Consider the following 20,764-nt stretch of genomic DNA (forward strand, 5'->3'; position numbering starts at 1 on the left):
TAAAAATATTTTTTGACTAGTTACTGAGATTCACGACTTCAAGTAAACAAACAAACTCTTCAGCTTTATAAAATTTTAGCAGACTGAGAATACAATGTTGGACAATTTTGTTTACAGTGGCTCCGTCTATTTTAATTATAGTCTCTGCTTTCTTATTATCCAGCTTAGTATCACTTTACTGGGACTTGTGAGTATCAAGCGGGCAGCGCTTTTATGTCTTTGAAGACAGGACAATAGGTTTTAATAACACACTACACGGCATTTGTTCCTTAATAATAAACGCTCGGACGTTCGTTTAGTAGACAATAGGCTGTGGTATGTGGGCATACGGAAAATGATATTTGATAATAAGTGGCTTTTATAATAATGACAAAGCAGGATGCCCAATAGCTATATACCTAGTATACCAACACCTATAAACAAAGACTTTATTCTATTAGACATGTTACGTCGTGCCTACAAAATCACTGCAAAAAGTGATCCGAATTAGTTATCTACTCCACTGAGCGACTTGGCTGAAATTTGAAATGGGAATAGATATTTTTAACTTTTTATCCCGGAAAAATCTATGGTTCCCGCGGGATTTGTGAAAAATTGAATTCCACGCGGACGAAGTCGCGGGCATCCGCTAGTATCTGATATGCAGTATAAAATCTTTGTACTTTCGTTGTGAAATGGATTTTATCAGGTACCTACTAAGGTACCTGATAATATCCATTTCACATCGAATAAACGTGATTTTTTTTCTTGCATAGTAGATACACGAAAATTATTGAATTGGTAATATGCAATGCATGTATTTTGTATGGTTACGATTCCTTACATGATATCGCTTTCATATGGCTTTACAACACGGTTCGCAAAAGCCTTTACGTTAACTCAAAAGTGGGTTAAATCAATCAAGTTTCACTTCGCCCATGTAACGAATTGTAACCAATCGGGCACAATTGATCAATTGCTAATTATAAATTAATTCGTAAAACTTACGGCTGGCGTTGCGACGCTCGCGTTTAGAACATTTCCAAAATTTCATGGCGTCGGAAGGTCAACAAGTATTGGTGGGGACGGGGACAAGATGGCACCGCGCGCGCACCAAGTCAAGGGGCCATCGTCTAACTGACCGATTGGGGACGAAACAATGACTTTTGTTTACAAATTGACGCGGAGAATTTAATCACGCTGACTAAACGAAATGATAGACAGCGTGCTGCGTAATGCATGTGCGGATTTCAGTTATACTTTTAATTTAAATCTTAAAGATATGTTTGATTCAAATTATTTGTTTGCAAAAAAGTTTTGAAAGAATTCTTATTAACAATGAATTATGAAGAAGTTGAATCTCTACTGAAGCGTATTACATAATACGAGTACATTACGCAAGACACACACACACATGTTTTTATGTCTTTAGTTTTAGTTATACTCACTATGATTAATTATAAGTATCTTTAACTACGGCTTGTTATGGAAGAGCGGAGCCCTCTGTCACAGGAGTGTACAACTCTTAAAAGAAGACTAGCCATTTTTTTTTTATTCTTTACAAGTTAGCCCTTTACTACAATCACACCTGATGCTAAGTGATGATGCAGTCTAAGATGGAAGCGGGCTAACTTGTTAGGAGGAGGATGAAAATCCACACCCCTTTCGGTTTTTACACAACATCGTACCGGAACGCTAAATCGCTTGGCGGTACGTCTTTGTCGGTAGGGTGGTAACTAGCCACGGCCGAAGCCTGCCACCAGCCAGACCTGGACCAATTAAGAAAACCTCAATCGGCCCAGCCGGGGATCGAACCCAGGACCTTCGTCTTGTAAATCCACCGCGCATACCACTGCGCCACGGAGGCCGTCAAAATAGGGCATTAATTATTTGTTACTGATTGATGTTAACGAAATAAACTATTTTTATTTTATTTATTTAATTATAACATTAATTAAACATTTTAAAACCTAAAGCTTTGTGTAAAGTTTTGGTTTTAACGAAAAAAAATATTATTATTCGAAATTATGTAAAAATAGAATGTATAGAAATCACGAATCTATGTAACTTTCTCTGTTCCAAACATATTCAGAGCCATCCTATTTTCATGCCATACTAGCTAGCTATTGCTCCAAATGGCTAGGTTCATGCTATTTTTTTATTGGCCAGCACTTCCAAAAAGAGCCCAAAAAATGTATGAAGTGTGAACGATCTTCTTCTATCTTCTTTTAAATAATTATGTTTCATATGGAAATAAAATCATCAACGATTGACAAATTTTGGATTTGAAAACAAATAGGTAATAAACCTAGATTTAACTTTACTTAAAACCAGGCGCATTTTTCTTCGAGTTAATGTATCTTTAACATTAGTCAATGTATTATTATAAGCCAAGTGATCTTACAAACTTACAATATGATCCTGACCAGCGAGAACGACTGACGTGCCCGGACCCTGTCGGTTCATATAACCGTTTAACTCGGTGTTATATTGAGGAAGGCGTGGGACCCACGATCTAGATCAGGAGTCAGGACCTTTGTGGACTCAACCCACTTACTATAATCACGATCAACGTTACGATTTATTGACAGTGTTGTAGAATTGATAACATCGGCTAAATCGCTTTGTAACGTAACGCGTTACGGCGCCACTCCCATCTGGTTTCCCTTGCTTACACGCATACGGCAGCAGGTTCAAGTTATCACTTCCGTCTGTAAGATACCGAGACGCACACGTTTTTTTTACATATCACTAAAAATTAAGTAGACCGTCCTTAAAACTAAAACGCACAAAAACACACAGGAAAAAAATTCCATTTAAGAAGTGCGTGTTATTTATATTAATTTACTAAGAATTTTATTTTGGATCGTGCCGCGTTGCAAGAACCAGCTCATAACTAAGAGCCCCGTATGGGTTTGAAACTACGAAAAACGCGACTTTTATCAGTGTTTTATAGTAAATTAATAAGAACTAATCCAAAATTTTTTTAGCAACACCACAAGATTAAAACCGTAATCTAATATACCTAAGTAGGTACTTGAATAAGGGTAGGGTTTTAAAGTGAATTAAAAAAATACGTGTATAGCGTAAAAAAGGTTTATTTTCTATCACATCATGTCTTCCTACTTTATAAAATTTTGGAACTTAGATGCCAAACATTACGCTAAGAGCAATCACTACAATTCGAAGCAAGTCTGAGATAAACATTTTCCATTGTTATAAAAATATACATTTCATTTTCATTATTGAAATAATAGGCAGAGATCCGGCAGCTGGAATACAATAGGTGTTTAAGCGTTGCGTTAAAATTTGCGTTCGCGTCATATCACATGGCGCGCATATAACAGTTATTGGTACACGACGGAGGCAAAATTCACAACCGTAAATACAATATGTTGGATGACTCTTGTTTTGATTGTTAGCATTAGAGCGATTTGAGTTGCGTGAAATTTTTGTTTTTCCTATAAAATGAGGCACTTGTTAAAATACATTACTGTATGATTGATAAGATTCAGGGTTTTCTGATAAGTTTTTTTTAAATCATCTGTTGTAAAAGTTACCTTATTTCTATGAATTGCTAAGCAAATACATCGCTTTTATTTTCAGACATGATACACGTGTAATTTCCATTTTACGGTTGTGACACAAATGGGAATAATATAATTTCAAATAAATAGGTCAGATGACCATAAAAAATTAAAACGGATAGGTATCCATGGTGCTGCCACCATGCTGCCAAATCTCGTACTATGGATTAATTAAAAACAAAAGGTATAGGTATGAACGACAACAATATTCATAGCAACTATTCATTAAAACAATCGAACGAATTTTTCTAAATTTTACACACTGGGTTACTTATTGCCAACAAAGTTTTCAAAAACAATCTGTAATTTGTTAGTTTGTTGCTCAGCTCATAATTTTTAGTGCAATGTTGTATCATTTTGGATTTATCATCAAATTACAAGGCTAAAGCAACTAGCTCATGTTCAGAATACAGACATTATTGAATCTGAAATCATGTTATTCAAATATCTTAGTCTAAAGAGAACGCTTTATATTGCATAGGGGTGATTTACGAGTGTAACAGCGGTTTAGGCTTATTTGATAACTTCATTAATAAAAAAACATTAAATCTGGGTGCTATTGAACTACAGTTTTCTGTTATACAACTTAGATCCAAGAGTTATAACTTGTTTTAAATTTTTTTAATAATATGTTAAGCACCACTTTAAAATTTTCCACTCTCTCTAGGACTAATATTGCGCAATATTTAGGCATGGAATAAAAGATTCGATTATTATTTTGTAGGTGCAACCCATATCTTATTTCATTCAATTATTTTTTATTGTTATAACACTTTTATAACACATTAATTTAATTATGACCTGCTCCTTTTTTGATGTCGGTTAAAAATATAATACACTCGGGTATCCTTTTAATTTAAAATTTATTAAGATCGGGTAAAATATAAATACATATGTATATCCAAATAATAAAACTTGATTATATTCATATTCACCAAATATAATTTATAAATTGATTGGTATCTTAGAACTTGCCTCAAACATTCCAGACAGCCAAGGGGAGCAGTAAACATGTTTAAACTTCCCGGTTTTTTTGTACAGAATATGAATATAGTAAGGTCTCCTAAAATATAGCCTCTGCTTCCGCTTCCAGAGGGTCTGGGTTTGAATCCGGTCCGGCGCATGTGTGCATTTTAAGAAATTAAATATCACGAGTCTCAAACGGTGAAGGAAAAACATCGTGAGGAAACCTGCATACCAGAGAATTTTCTTAATTCTCTACGTGTGTGAAGTCTGCCAATCCGCATTGGGCCAGCGTGGTTGACTATTGTCCTAACCCCTCTCATTCTGAGAGAAGACTCGGTTCAGCAGTGAGCCGAATGTGTCAGGAGAAGGATTAAAGTCCACACCTTTCGGTTTCTACACGACATCGTACCGGAACGCTAAATCACTTAGCGGTACGTTTTTGCCGGTAGGGTGGTAACTAGCCTCGGCCGAAGCATCCTACCAGCCAGACCTTATTAACTAATTAAGAAAACCTCAACTTTTATTAGGTCAAGGATTTTGCGACTAAATGAATATAAGACATTTAGCCACTTTTTTTCGCCTCAGTTTCGACGCGCTAGTGACATATCTAATACAGTATAAAATCTTAGTCGCAACCTCTTATTTAGGTATCAGCAATATATATTCGGTGTATTTGATACAATAACAGGCCAATTTATCGTTTTCACACTTCAGATTTTTTTTTATTATTTACAAGTTAGCCCTTGACTACAATCTCACCTGATGGTAAGTGATGTAGTCTAAGATGGAAGCGGGCTAACCTGTCAGGAGGAGGATGAAAATCCACACACCTTTTCGGTTTCTACACGACATCGTACCGGAACGGTAAATCGTCGTACCGGTACGTCTTTGTCGGTAGGGTGGTAAATAGCCACGGCCGAAGCCTCCCACCAGCCAGACCTGGACCAATTAAAAAAATCTCAATCGGCCCAGCCGGGGATCGAACCCAGGGCCTCCGTTTTGTTAATCCATTGCGCATACCACTGCGCCACGGAGGCCGTCAAAAAATACAACTCAAGAGTCAAAACACGTCATTCTAAACATAGTTTACTGCTCCCTCGGGTTATTGCACTATTACTATACATGGTAAGCATACGTTCTAGGCACGATTCTGTACTTTCTATAATAATTAATTATATCGATTACACACTTACTATGGCTTATGGCTAAAATTGTTTATCTTAAACTCAAAATACAATTGAGATTTCATTATCTTTCAACACTATAAATTTTTTGTATAAAACATCTCTACAGTACGAAAATAAGTCCTTTGAAAATGCCCAATCTGTTACTTTTCTTTTTTAACTATCGAGTTCTGGATTATAATACACACAAAACTCAGATGTTTCTACAAACTAACATGTTATCTATGGTACTATTAAATATTATAAATTATTACGTAACATATAAGGCTTGCTTTTTACACCAAAGATATATAAGGATATTGTGTGAATTGTGATCACTAAACACTATTATGATTATTGACAATGTATTTTTTAAATCAATAATTTTAAATACTTTTCTCATTATTTTATTTCACAATATATAAAATATTTCGCGACCTGAAAAAGAATGATTGTATTCCATTTTTATTATTTACCTAATTAAATAAATTATAAATAAATTCATTTCATAACCAATATATGTAAATACAAACACCTTACACATCTTCAATGAAAAAGCAATTTGTATTGGTTTGGTTATAAAAAAAAAATAAAGAAAAGAACTATCATATTATGTTTTTATAAATACTTAATGTCTTTTTCGCATTAGCATAAAGGTGTACTCTAAAGGAAAACTGCATAAGTTTGTTTATAGGTAAAGACCGCGTCAAACTTCAAGTCCGTTCTGAACACGAGGCGTATGATTGCGCTATTATCTATACTAATATTATAAGGAGAAAAGATTGGATTGTTTGTTTGTATGTATGTTTTGAATAGGCTCTGGAACCAATTTAAAAAAATCTTTCTTGGGAAGCTACACTATCCCTGATGAATTGCACTTCTCTTCACTTCAACAAAGAGTTTTTCCACTTTGTATAGTACGATACAATTTCTGTTTTGAAACATCGTGCGTTCCGCAATACAAGATTTTAGATGTCAGCGGTAACGTAGAGGGGTGGCGCTGCGGCAGGGTACCAACGCACACGCGCCCGACCCGACCGACGTCGCCCCACGCGTCTCGATTTTAGCAAATTTTATTTACGTAGCGTAGCTTATTTTCGAGACGCCATAAAGATTGCATCCAATTATACCTTTAGTGCATACCCTAGTTAAAAACCCTTTGCACGCCACTAGGCTGGGATGTGTTTGTTTTTGTATACTGCCATACACCTCGTGTTTTGAGTGGACTCGAAGTTTGACGCTACGATATTTTTGTTTCAACTGGCTCAGCTATGGAAAAGTATCGACATCTCTTACTTAAATCACAACAAACCATTTATTGCCTTTCGTATAATTAAATAGGCAGAAATTTTACATCTACTGTCTTACTAATAAGCACTGGATAGTTGCACATCAATTTGTCTATTTCTACATCATTAAATTGAATGACGAAAGGAAAAGACAAATCTTTGAACAACAATACATGGTTTATTAGTAAACTACAGTTTAGCCATGTTAACAGCCCATTTTTGACAGTTTTTACGGACAATTGTGTATACATTAAAAAAAAAGAAATATTTTTACTGATAAGACTTCCAATAAAATAATAAGGTAAATTATTATTTAATTAAAACATGATAGATATTTTAAAGAGATGATTCATACTCAATGAAGAAAATTTATGCTAATCAAAATAATTCATTAAAAAAAAGGGTTTATTAAAATATCTGGACCTGAATAAAATCTCATATTTTACCAATGACAAGTAATAAATCAAACACATATAATACAATACCCCTAGATTATGTATATAAAATAAATATATATATTTGATAATTGTTTTAAAAGCTTTCCATCATAATTTGACAACTAAAGACACTTAATCCATCTCCGAAATTCTGAAATAATGCATAGCACATAGGAAACTATAAGTTTCATTGGAACTTTCATTTAAAAGTAGCTAAGTATTACATGATTTCTACAATGAACTTGATATGTATTATAATACAAAATATTATCATGATTTGTTTGAACGCAATGAAAACTTTGAGAGAACCCTATCAGTACACTATTAAACACTATCAGAATCAAACACCCATCATATCAGAGACAAATCCACATCATAATACGAAGGCACTGCTTTTTTGATAAATAAAATATTTAATGAATATTTGTGATGAGCAATCCATAATATAAAATAAAATGTATAAAATAATGGACATCACACACAAGCAACACCATTCACAATCCTCTAATCCTACAACACAATCTGAGAGCACACAATTTTACAGTTAAAACAGATGAGTAGGCAGAACCGTTTTTTAATTGTCTTCAATTAAATCGATCAAATAATTTCATTAATTATTGCAAATATACACAATAAAAACCATACAAATTAATATTACCACTACACACTAATTTTAACTGCCCATTCTTGTAGTTAAATTCATAAAATTAAAATAAAAAAAAATGAACTACATAGCTAGAGCTAAAATATTAATTGTGTAAATATGATTAATAATATACTTATAAATAGTTGTTGTAATTAAAAATCAGTTACTAAAACCAATACTGAAAAGGTGTAAACCTACATATCTTTGCTAACTTATTGCCAAAGTTATAAATGGCCTTACGTAATTATCTTACTAATAATCAATTATGTTAATAGTGGGAGCTTCACTTGAATAGTTCAGTCATAACAAGGGGCCTCTAGCATAAGTTTTCAAGTGAAAACACATCACAGAAGTGAGTTAAATCACAACTAAAATACAAAAAGAACTACTTTATTGTAGTAAAAAATTTAATTTAGATTATGTTTGTGTCAACATTTGACAGATCTATACTAATAAATCTGTCAAAAATGCAATGGCTCTTGTGACCGTATTAAACACTTCAAATGTCAAATATTTTTACTCGAAAACTTAAGATTTTAACTTTATATCAACATCAGTGTTGTTTTAAAATGAAAACACACTGAATTAGTGGCATAAATATAATATTATTCATTATGTTGATGTTATGCCCACTTTCTGTTCCACACATTTAGAATAATAATTTGAGAATGTGGTATGCTGTCAATGTCTGTACCATGCACCTTGGACTCTCGTCTGGAAGTGCGAGACGGGTGTGACGAGGTAAGCCTGTTGGGGTTGTTGCACTACAGCCAAAGGTATAACTTGTTGAGCCATTTCCACTGGCTGTCCGTTATCCTCTGAAACGCCGAGTGGTTGCATGTGCTGTGAAACCTGTTGCACACCTTGTTGGGTGAGAACCTGTTGGTGCTGGCTCACTTGCGGCACCAGCATCTGCTGCTGCATTTGCTGCTGCTGCTGCGGCTGCTGTTGATGGATGACCACGTGAGGCTGGTTCTGCATTTGCTGGTGCTGTTGTACCTGGACTTGTTGCACTTGTTGCTGTTGCTGCTGCTGTTGTTGCTGTTGCTGCACTTGTTGTTGTTGCTGAGCCTGCTGCTGCGCTTGCTGTTCTCGCTCGTGTTCCTCTTTCTTCTTCTGCTCCATTGCTGCCTTCTTCGCATCCGCCTTCTCTTTTTCCTGCTGTATCCTAATGGGATCTTTGTTCTTGTCGTACGACATGCATTTACCGCTACGGAATGGCACCAAGTCTTTAGGTAATTCCTGTTTCTTGGTCGCAAATTTGACGTGGGGAAACTGGTCTTTCATGAAAGCTCGGAAGGTAGAATACCCCATGAGTTTTACTCCAGGCTCCAAAATTTCCCCATACTCTTTGTACGCTTCGAACAAGTGCTTTCTAGAGTCACCTTGGATGATGACAGTCTTACTCGCCTTTTTACCTTCTCCTGAAGGTTGAACATCTTTCGGTGAGCTGGCATGCTGTTTGAGATACTCCTTCAAGAAGTTTGTAGCATGTTTGTAGATGTCGAGGGTGAACGTGTTGTAGGGTTTCTTACCAACATTGCCGTGGATCCGCGGCGCGACTCCGTGAGTCATAACATGTTGCCTGATTCGTTTTAGCTGATAATGTGTCACATTTTCCAAGTATAGAAAAGCTTCTAAACAAACCTTTCTCCCTTGGTAGACGTAGCAAGCTCTCAATCTCCTGCGGACTTTGTGACGCGACGTCTCAGCTGGGTTGGCCAAACTCGCCATTGTGATGCCCATCAAATACATGTCATGTTCACTTTTGGTCAATTCTGCAATGTTGAGTCGATGGCGGTACACCGCTTCAGGATTGAGGCCTCGATAACAATTATCTTTGCAATCACAGCCCCTTCTTAGTCTCTCTTTTACCTGAAATGTATACACACATACATAAATTATTTTATATATATACTATTGAGCAGCACCAAATAAATAAATTTGTACTATGACTTGACATGCTATCAAACCAATCAATAGACATAGGCCATAGGCACAATGTTATTTTCACTATTTAGTATGTAGTATATTTTACATCTTTGTATTCTATGAAGTCAAAAACTTTTTTTCAAAAGACAACTTTAGAACTATTAAATTGCTAGAGGATATGGTCAAGATTCATTTTGACTCATTCCCTACCCCTATACTATTCTACTCCCTACCCTACCCTACCGCTACCTTACTCCCACTCTACACCTACCCTACTTCTACCCTACCCCAGTACCCCTACTCAACCCCTACTATACTACCCTTACCCTACCCTAAGTATGATAAGGATTATGACTAATGTACATTGTACACTGGAAACCATGAGGTTTAATTAACATAACCATAGACATATTGTTCGCAGCAAGAAAGGTACAAGTAGTTTCATGGGGCACTTACAGGATACCAGTGAATATGTGTCACACAGGAAATATAAATAGATGGATCATCAATGGAATCTTACATTTTTGGCATTTTTGCCTCTAACTTTTTTTCTTGTGTTTGGTAGCTTGGCAATCTGTGTTAACTATGGAAGAGGTATAAATATGGTACAATCAGAACAGCCGTTTAAAAAGTAGGTAATGTTAAGTCTTACAGCTACAACAACTGCTGCTTGACTTCCTTGAGTTCCTGGTTTTAATGCCATTTCATTGACATGAGTTGATTTTCTTGTCTGGTATGTGCTATATCTACTCTTTGACAGTGTAGAACTATATTAGTCTATGTAAAATAATAATTTAACTAAACTTAAATAATAATTTACCTGAGCTGGATTATCCTCCAGTTTATTATCGAGGACCTCCTCATCACTGTCAGACTCCGCCTTTTTCTTTCTCTTAGCACCAGCCTTCTTTTCCACATTGGGCTTAGTCTCAACATCCAGATCTGCAGTTTCTACGTTCGTCTCAAACTCAATACTGTACGTCCCTTGCATGGCCTGTATGTTTCCATCTCCGTTCTCAACTTGGATTGTATGGCCTTGCCAAAGCACCTGAAATAGTATAATACAAGTTATGGTAAATCTATTTTCGGCAGTCTGTTCAATTTGTATGTAATGGTAATGTGACAGATGCAGTGTGTATGTGTCTGTGTAATTTAGTTTAGTTAATGTTCCTTCCAGTGGCGTGCACTTCATATATGCATTAAAGGATACCCTAACAAATGTCTTTTTAATGCTTATCCAATACACATTTGCTCAGTTTGGTTAAATTGTCTAATAGAGCATACCCATAGGTCTACATCCTTATGCATGCCACTGGTTTTTTCTCTAAAAAGTAATATTCAGCCTGTATGTATACTGCACACTTGTTGTACACCATAACATTACATTAAAAGTGAAATAAACAAATTAACGCAGGATTGCAGTATAAGTTTAGCTACTATTGCTTATAACATTTGATATAAATATTACTTTATATAAATTCAGTACATTTTGCAAACTGCAAGAAACCTTTAAAAACTACTGATTATATATCTATGAATCATATTAAAGTTACTTATTTGCAGAAAAAAATTATAATAATCTATTACAAAGTAATTTAATAAAATTAGGTTAATATTTTTTATTCAAATTATCTTTTTCTTGGTTTCATTCTTGAGATCTTCCTCCTTATAAGAGATGGGTCTTAGACCCAACACACTGACCCAATGCGGGATGGCAGGTGAAGTCTTTACTAGATAAATATAACCTACATACTATATAAATAGCGTTGGTGATATTTAAAAAACTTCCAAAGTCTTTTAAATCTGATTCAAACAATAAAAAGTATTGTTATTTATAACCTCAAATGTTATGGCATGTACAAACTACAAAAGCCTCTCGCATAACAAATACAAAAGCACTTCACAGCCCCTGCACTTCCAAGCATTCATTATCAAAATAATTTCAGTAAGTTCAAAAATCTAACTGTGTTTATATTAATGCAGTAGTAATACCTGTTCTTGATGTCCATTGTAGCTGTGCTGTTGCATATTCTGGGCAGTGCCAAGTTCAAACACAGAATGCTGGCCCATGACTGGGGTATGCCACTGGGCGCTCTCGCCATAGTCGCCACCGTTCTGGTCGGACGGTATCGCCACTATTATGGTCTCCTTGCTGTCCACACTCCGCCGTTCCACCGACAGGAGAGAGTGCAACACCTCACTCGCCTCCTTCTCCGCAGGATTCACCACTTCCATCTTTTCGTAGGACATTTCCCCGACGCTAAACTACAATGCAAGGCAACATTCATGTCAAATCACATGTACGTACTTACATACGTGTAGTGTGCTATGTACGATGAACGTCGGGCGTCGGGCTAACCCGCCCTGATAGTTCACACGACCCACAACCCCACGATTTTGCCGAGAAAACCGCGATAACTTTTCAAATTCATGTAAATAAACATAACAAAAACCGTGCAATTATTAACCTTAATCGCGTTTTTTAAGTTTCATTATCGCATAGCGGATCGAACTCCCGTGGAATATTGGGCCATATAGTCATAGCAGAGAAAGATTCAAACTCACCTTTTTCGCTTTATGTGCACAACCGAGACACTTAAATGTATATTCTTTTAGTTACACTTGTAACGTGGATTGTATTTGTTCACTTGATTTCGATATTACAGTCATAATTGAAGAGAAATGCACAAATATTTCACATAATTCACGGAAGCAATATGGCGATACACTTTCCGTGAATAAAATCGGAGGACGCCGTAGAACTCGTCGTTAGTACAGTGCGCCGCCACCACGCAGCGCTGCTGCGACTGTTTCCGTATCGACGCTCCCCGCTTAGTTCGTGCCGCGCCAACTTTAAATGGCAAAGAGCACGTCGGTATTTGCGTGATGAAATGAATTAATAAGAACGGATTGTATTCCGTGTAATAATACCTAGTCGATTTGTTTTTCATATATTTTTTTACTTAAGTTAAGTTAAGAAATTGTCAGAATAAAAACAATGTTATTGTAATATCTCTGTTGGCAAGGGTGATAGTAGGAGTAAATCTATTATCTATGTATCTAAGGAGTAAATAATCAAAACTTTATTACGCAAGTATAGAAAATTAATATCATAATACACTCCTACGTAAAGAGTTATTATACAAATTGTAGCTTCTATTTAAACCATAAGCTGTATTGTTGCGCACGTAAGGATTCCCATGCGTAGGCTATAATATATCTCGTATGTGAATGAGATACCGATAGCCGATACCAAAGGAACGTTTACTTCGATCGGCTTACTTATTTCTTCGGCCCTTTGTCTGTTGATAGGCCCAAGATGTTAAGTTCTTGGATTTATATTTACACCTACCTACACAATTATATGTAACACTTAGCTAGTCAGTTAGGGTTGTTAGAATGGTAACATTCGATTACCGTTTTGTCTTAATATTATGGAAGGTAATGAGTTAAGCGGATACTCATTTTTAAGTATGAATAGATACCTACCTAGCAGTGGCGAGGATGGAATTTTGACGAAGGTAAGGTAGGTATAGGAAACTCCGGTTTCCTATACATCCATAGCAAACATACGAGTATACATATATCCATTTCAATAATGAATTTAAATTTAATTAAATTCATTATTGTAATGAATTTAATTAAATTCAAATTCATTCATAATTAAAATAATTAAATTTGATTTTAAAAGGTAACCCGGAAATCGGCCTGTATGGACTTTTCGCCGCTGCTACCTTGGTATATTTATATCTAAATGTGCAGGCGACTATATTCTAGACGTTTATACCTTATATATAAATGACTTATTTCCTAGACGTCCTGACTGATATTTAATGTATTATGCCTATCAAGGTACATGATAATCTGATTTTCAATAGATTCCTACCGCATAATTACATTCACCAATCACTTTTTTTTCTTGTATATACGTTGTACGACTATTACACAAAAATCAAAGCATTATAAATTTGCTAAATAATGGCATCTGGATAAGATCTTGTTTGTAAAATGAAAAAATGAATCAGGTGCTACAGGGACTTAAATACGCAGGGAGTAATCAAGAAGGGTCCGCACTGGCGTGGAACAAAATGGAGCGTTCAACCGCCTGAGGCTAGGGAGATACATATTTCATACATACGAGTAGGTATAAACATATTGCGTTGATGACATACAATAACCCAGGGGATAATATTGTTACTTCCGCTTCCGTGACATCCTAATATTAATTCTAATTCTATCAGAAGTTCGAAGGCAGGTACTTATCGTAGATGTACCTACTGCGTTCTAATTAATACTACTAACAAATAAAAGTAGCAAAGTATAGGTACTCGTCATCATCATCATCATTATCAACCCATATTCGGCTCACTGCTGAGCTCGAGTCTCCTCTTAGAATGAGAGGGAGGGGTTAGGCCAATAGTCCACCACGCTAGCCCAATGCGGATTGGCAGACTTCACACACGCAGAGAATAACGAAAATTCTCTGTTGTGCAGGTTTCCCCACGATGTTTACCTTCACCGTTTGAAACACGTGATCAATCAAATAATCTAATCAATACTACTAGCAAATAAAAGTAGCAAAGCATAGGTACCTACTCGTAAAACCATTATTTTACTCTTTAGCAATACGACCGTCTTTGCTGGTTTTATTTTAATTTTCTGCTGTTTCGTGTTTTGTTTTTTTACAATCCGCTGCAACAATTTTTTAATAATCAAATAATTTAATGCCACCAATCAGTATTTATTTTACTTATCCACTAAGCGAAAAGTATATTTTTCGGTATTAAATGATTCACTTCCGGTAAATATATAACTATCTCTGTCTACTGATTTTGTATCATTAGGATTAGGAATTACCACAGACAGGGACGTAGCTACTGCCGTATCAGCCGTATCAATGGTACGGGCCCTTACGTGTGAAAGCAAAAATTAGGTAAATGTAATCCAAAATCACACTGAATCTGGTGCTTTCCGGAATAAAACTGCCTTTATAGTTTCAATCCAGAAATGACAAAAGTATCTATAATGTCTTTTTTTTCCCGGGAGCGAGCAACCAACAGTTGAAACATTAAACATAGGTAAAAAGTCACTGTCATATGTATTTTAAGCAAGCATTTTTTTTTTGTGAGAAATTTACCCTTCATTTGGGGTACCCCTCCAACTACTGTTACAGAGCCCCTTCAAGACACCCTACGCCACTTACCACAGAACGTTTACGCTTTAGCAACTAACTGGAGTCCAGTTTATTTTACTCACCATTAACAGCCGATGGACGTCCACTGCTGGACACAACCCACTTGATGTACTCAGTCCACCTAATGCGGGGTCGACCAACACTGCGCTTTCAGGTGCGGGGTAGCCATTCCAGCACCTGAGATCCCAACGTACATCGGCTCTTCCAACTATGTGCAGTGCCCATTGCCAGCTGCCCAGTGCTTCAGCTTTGCGACTCCTCTCCTCTCCTCATCTCTGATTCGGTCTCGCAGAGAAACTCCAAGCATAGCTCGCTCCATCGCCCGTTGACTGACTTTAAGCCTTTTTATAAGGGCCACCATTAGCGACCAAGTTTGTTTTACTTAATATGACTAAAACAATTTTATGCAATCCAATTAATATCAAAAACATTAGCGATTTAGAGCACCTAATTCATTTAAAAAAGTGATTATACGTTTATGACCCGATAAGATGGTAAAGCTTCAATAAAATTCAAAATTAATAAATTTAAAGTAGGCTTACTTTACAAACATGTTTGAAACAACAATATAAAATCGTTGGTTCGGAAGGCAGATCTACTGAAAAGACCCGGCAATAAAATGAGAAGCAATTACTCTTTTAAAAAATCATTCACTTTCAATCATCATAACCACTTTACTTCCTGTGTGAAGATGGAAGCTTATCGAATAGCCTCCAAGCATCCTTGCCTGTAAGCTAACATCTTCAAATATGTAAACAGAAATGCGTTTACATTGAAACGAATTAAAAACAAAACACCTTATGCTTGAATGAATACAGTGCCGTGTCGTTACGAGCAAAATGTTTACAGCAAATTCTATCAATAGTGAAAGTGTTCATCCCGATTATACAAACAGTTATTGTTTATGTACGTATTTTGTTTATACAGATGTGATTTTACATACAAACAAGCGACAAAAGTATATCGACCTTGTGAGTATCGAACTCATCTCTATCCCTCTCTATCTATAGAATCGTGTTAGATAAAGAGAGACAGAGACGAAATTCGAGACTCACTTTGCCGAGTGCGCTTATCATCGCCTATCCCTTCTTCTCCTTCCCACTTAAGTGGGGTCGGCAAAATATATCAATCTTCTCCATTAATCTATATTACTCGTCAGCTCATCAGTCACTATCCTTTTACACACGTCCTCTTTTACACACTCCAACCATCTCTTCTTGGTCCTTCCTCTCCTTTTGTGTCCTTCCACTTGCAAATTCAACATTTTTCTAGTAATGACTTTCATCCCTCAGCAATACATGTTACCAAGCTAACGTTTTATTCCTCAATTTGTTTGTCACTGGCGCTACTTTCAGACTTCCACTATATACTTAATAGCGGATGTCCGCGACTTCGTTCGCGTGGAATTAAGATTTTCACAAATCCCGCGGGAACCATGGCCTTTTCCGGGGTAAAAAGTAGAATGTGTAGCCAAATCACTTCAGTAGCCGCAGCGTAAAGGAGAAACAAACATTGGCGTATCTAGGATTATTTCCTAGGGTGGGCCTGGCCCCCAACATCAAGTCTATCATTAGTATCATAATAGAATTCCACATCGGTAGCCCAAAATCCTAGGGTGGGCATTATACTGGCGGCTCAAAGTCTTGCTGTTTGAAATAATATGCTTATGACCGTCCATCTGCTGATAATGATGATAATGAAATTCCTGGATACCCATAGTATCACAGTGGTCATCATTAACCCTTATTACACTGTTGAGTCTCCTCTCAGAATGAGAAGAGTTAGGCTAAAATATTCCACCAATCTGGCCTAATAGCTGGTATGCATGTTTCCTCACGATGTTTTTCCTTCACCGTTTAAGAAACGTGATATTAATTCACATAACTGAAAAGTTGAAGGTGCATGCCCCGGACTGGATGCGAACCTACGCTCTCCGAATCAAAGGCAGAGGTCAAGCCTGCTGGGCCATCACGGCTCATATCATAGTGGTGCAAAACATTGAATTTAAATTGATTGTATGCAATATTTCAGCTTGCTTTTGTATGAAACTTTTCTTAAAGCTAATTCAAGATTTCAAGCTATTTAATATGCAATAAAAGTTTGGATGCAACATTTCAAATATGCTCTACATTCGTGAAACGTAATATACGAGGAACTTACTGTCATATTAAATTTACTAAATATACCGCAGATTATTTTAATTTGCTTCTTCTATCATGAAACGTAATATACGAGGAACTTACAGTCATATTAAATTTACTAAATATACCGCAGATTATTTTAATTTGTTTCTTCTGAGTCTCAAAGGGCGTCTTCTCTGAATCTCCTCGGCTTAGAGAGCCATTTTGGAAGGGTGTTTTGGCTCAAGTGTATCAGTCCGGGCGCTTCAGAGTTCGTGGGTGAAAAAGCCCACGTCCGGGTGACATCAGACATCGGGGACCTAGTCTTTGCCGGCGAAGACGCTGTGTTTATATTAGTGTTGCCTGGGAATCACTATCGGTCGTTATGTCATCGTCAGGATCGTAAAGGTTGAATTCAGTTATTTTATCGTGAAGCTATTGAGGCTTAACCTTTAAAGCTGGCGGTGTCTCCTGTGGTTATATGATTATTATCATAATAATATGATGAAAATGATAGTAATCATACAGTCCTCGATTAGCCCATAAATTATTTAAGTAGGGCATCCCGCCTAAGAACGACCGCCACCAGAAACGACAGAGAAAAATAAAAGAGCACACGAAAATTAAGGATTTTTTGGTTTTGAAGCTTTGGTTTTGATTGATACATAATATTCTATTTAGCTACAGTGGGTTAGTATTGATATTTTATTAATTAGTTATTTATAATTCACTTAAGGACACAGGGCCCAGTCCACAGGGGAAGATAGCTTCAAGTTCCCTTAATCCGGCACTGTAATCCTAATATGATTATAATGAAAGATACAAAGTATGTAATTTGGGTGTGTGTGACTGTTAATAATAGTATTTTCTACCTTTTAGAAAATAATTTACTATTGCATAAATACAAACAAAGTTGCGGGTAAAAGCTAGCATAGAATATTAACAATATTGTTAAACAAAATTGTTATTCCCAGTAATAATGATATATTTACCTATTTGATTTAAAGTTCTAATTTCAAAAATATATAAATACGATTTCTCGCTCGAAATAGAAGTGTAATTATTAGGGAAAATGTGTTTTTTACATGACATACCTACGTACCTACCTAAAACTATTTAAAAGTTTATAAATGAAAACATTTTCAGTTGTCTTAAGATCCAATAAATGTAGGTAGTTTAATAATAATAATATTGCTTAGAATTAAATTTAAAAAAGGAAGTCTTTGATTTCCTCGAAATTTCATTCTTTGTAGGTAGCTGTACAATGTTTACTTCAAGTCTAAATGACGTAAACAAAAGATTCGATTTTTAAAAAATTAATACGGCAAGCTTCATTTTCATCAAAGCAGTCGCTAGGTCAAGTTGATAAAAGTGCATCTACCTACATCCGAGTACTATTTACCTTCTAGCTGCTTTGTTTTTAAGCTAAAAATTTTAAGATCAATTGCGTCGCAGATTAGAAAAGGATCCTGGTAAATATTTTGGATAGGTATACAATAAACATTCAAGCCGTACTTACCACCCGAAGAAGAATCCAGCGTGAAGCAGCTGCTACGCGATTTCACCATGGAGCCTGGAGATGGGCCGTCTGGCCACTCCATCCTCTCCTCCATGGCCTTCGAGGCACTCCTTTTGAACTGTTCCAAGAAGCTGTCTATTTGTGTCTCTATACTCGTCGGAGAGCTGGCCATCGTTACCACCGAAACACCGAAAACAAACACAAAATCGTATCCAACCCCGATATTTCACATGTGAATCTCGAATATTTTGCTTGTTGAGACGCGAATTTTACCGCCGAGGAATTTACACATTGCGGCAATATACGTCATTGTAGCGCCGAATTCGCCCATCAATATAAATCTCCGTATAATTTTATCAAAGAAATTCTGATACCCCGCAAGCATCAAAGGGCCGTAGACACTGAAATGATTGTACTACGGATACCGTTATGATATACTCGGCATCGAAAATAAAGCGACACCCACCGACATCTATCGATCGTCGCAAACAGCTGTTTCACTGGGGTTGCCATGTAATAAATTTCCTTTTGCTTGAATGTTTGAAATCTCCATTTCTATAATAAAACCAGAGAATCTATTTTTCTTATTATTCCATGATAATTAATAAATATTTATTAATACTTGTATTGTCGGATTTGTTTCTGTTTTTTCTAGTATCTATAATCCAATGATTGTACATGACGGCGACAATAAGCATCCATGTGTGCGGTTGTGTATGCATGTGTAGCGAATGTGAGCGTGGGTAGCGGCGCCGGGAGGGACTGCGATCGTTCGTTTGCCCGCGCACGTTGCAAGTAAGCATTTGTCAGTGCTGCGCGAAGAGCGAGTGTACGTCTTTCGTGTTATCGTTTAGGTGACTGCAACTGTCACCCACGAGACTACACCCGGTACCAAAATGTCAAGTAAGTATACATTATTGCAATAATTAGCTTTAGTATTAATTAATTACATAATAATGTCCCTTAAATCCGCTGTATCACATTAACATCTGATAATGCAAATATAAGTTCCGCTGTTGACAGAGGTTATCGTAGTAAGAACAGTGAATAGGATAGTTAGAAATTAATTTAAAAAGTAGAAAGCAATTATAGGTATTTATTAACATTGGATCCTTTCCTAAAATACTGTACTAAAATGTCTTTGTACATTTTAAGATAAAAAATAGTTTGTAAGAGTAGTGTAGATTTAGTTTCAAATTGAAATTCGAATAATTATAACTTTCAAATTATCTACCTACCTGCAACTTCCCAGTTTACCTTCTAACGTATTTTTTGACAGGGAATTCAATGGAATGAAAATCTTTTCCTAATTTATACTGTTTGTTTATTTAACTTTGTTTTAATCGTAGGTATATTTTGTATAATGCAATATATTCAGTTTATAATAGCTATTGCATATAATATATAACTCTTAATAAGCCTTTCTTAACTTCACCATTTTTTATATTTATTTACGAAATGAAAGGCATTTCATTGAACCATCGGTTTGACTTTCAATTTCATTTATAGGGCATTCTTATCAACCATTGTTTTATTTTATGTACGTTCTTGATATATTTGTCTCGTCATCTGATTATTACTTTGGTAGTGTGTAAATCAATAATTAATAATAGAATTAATTGCGCCATCCCGACAACCTTGAGACTTAATCAGATTCCATTTATATCAGCTTCTATAGCATCAGCCTATTAACTGACGTCCTGTGTCGTCTGCGATCACGGTTATGAATTAAATTGTCGTGCAAGCGCACTAATACTACACATATTTGTGTTATCTGATAACATTCTCTCCTGTTGTAAACATATAGTCATATCGGTATCAGTTCATTACTATAAACATAGATCACATCACTGAACATGCTGCATATCAACGCTGATGCGTTATCATTGTATTGGTCTTGACCATGAGCTTCTATTTGTGGCATAACAGTCG

The 20,764-nt window shown here is 36.0% G+C and overlaps 3 protein-coding genes across 14 annotated transcripts in view; 1 reads left to right on the forward strand and 2 right to left on the reverse strand.

Annotated features, from left to right (window-relative positions):
• The window catches only part of LOC112050201 (guanine nucleotide exchange factor DBS), a 135,658-nt gene extending 116,403 nt beyond the window's left edge, over positions 1–19,255 (reverse strand). For 2 of the 4 annotated variants that reach the window (XR_002887138.2, XM_024088406.2), the window contains exon 1: positions 18,833–19,255. Coding sequence is in view for 3 of the 4 variants with exons in the window: in XM_024088406.2 (XP_023944174.2) it covers positions 18,833–19,004 (172 nt within the window). In the remaining variant the exon portion in view is untranslated. Of the gene's footprint in view, positions 1–987; positions 1,128–18,832 lie in introns of those variants that run through there. The other 2 variants (XM_024088400.2, XM_024088404.2) reach the window with 2 other exon arrangements.
• On the reverse strand, positions 3,062–12,777 carry LOC112050202 (uncharacterized). Its single transcript, XM_052883579.1, has 4 exons — positions 12,565–12,777; positions 11,992–12,264; positions 10,820–11,047; positions 3,062–9,942 (listed from the first exon to the last, which is right to left on the reverse strand). Exons 2-4 carry the CDS (start codon positions 12,247–12,249, stop codon positions 8,749–8,751), a joined length of 1,680 nt encoding a protein of 559 aa, XP_052739539.1. The 5' UTR covers positions 12,250–12,264; positions 12,565–12,777; the 3' UTR covers positions 3,062–8,748.
• A 316-nt stretch (positions 19,256–19,571) lies between the features above and the next one.
• Positions 19,572–20,764, forward strand: part of LOC112050198 (glycogenin-2) — a 30,938-nt gene continuing 29,745 nt past the window's right edge. For all 9 annotated transcript variants that reach the window (XM_024088391.2, XM_052883495.1, XM_024088398.2 and 6 more), the window contains exon 1: positions 19,572–19,735. In XM_024088391.2, coding sequence (XP_023944159.2) covers positions 19,729–19,735 — 7 coding nt within the window. In that variant the 5' untranslated portion in view covers positions 19,572–19,728. The remainder of the gene's footprint in view (positions 19,736–20,764) is intronic.

Source organism: Bicyclus anynana, chromosome 1 (assembly GCF_947172395.1).
Source record: "Bicyclus anynana chromosome 1, ilBicAnyn1.1, whole genome shotgun sequence".
NCBI classification, from domain to species: Eukaryota; Metazoa; Arthropoda; class Insecta; order Lepidoptera; family Nymphalidae; genus Bicyclus; species Bicyclus anynana.

What these genes read in the sequence shown, in the direction of transcription:
- LOC112050202 (XM_052883579.1), bottom strand. Translation starts at nt 12,249, where the DNA reads ATGTCCTACGAAAAGATGGAAGTGGTGAATCCTGCGGAGAAGGAGGCG. An exon ending in ACAATGGACATCAAGAACAG is followed by an intron (nt 11,048 to 11,991) that starts GTATTACTACTG and finishes ATACTATTTCAG; the next exon opens with GTGCTTTGGCAAGGCCATAC. An exon ending in TGGAGGATAATCCAGCTCAG is followed by an intron (nt 9,943 to 10,819) that starts GTAAATTATTAT and finishes TATACATTTCAG; the next exon opens with GTAAAAGAGAGACTAAGAAG.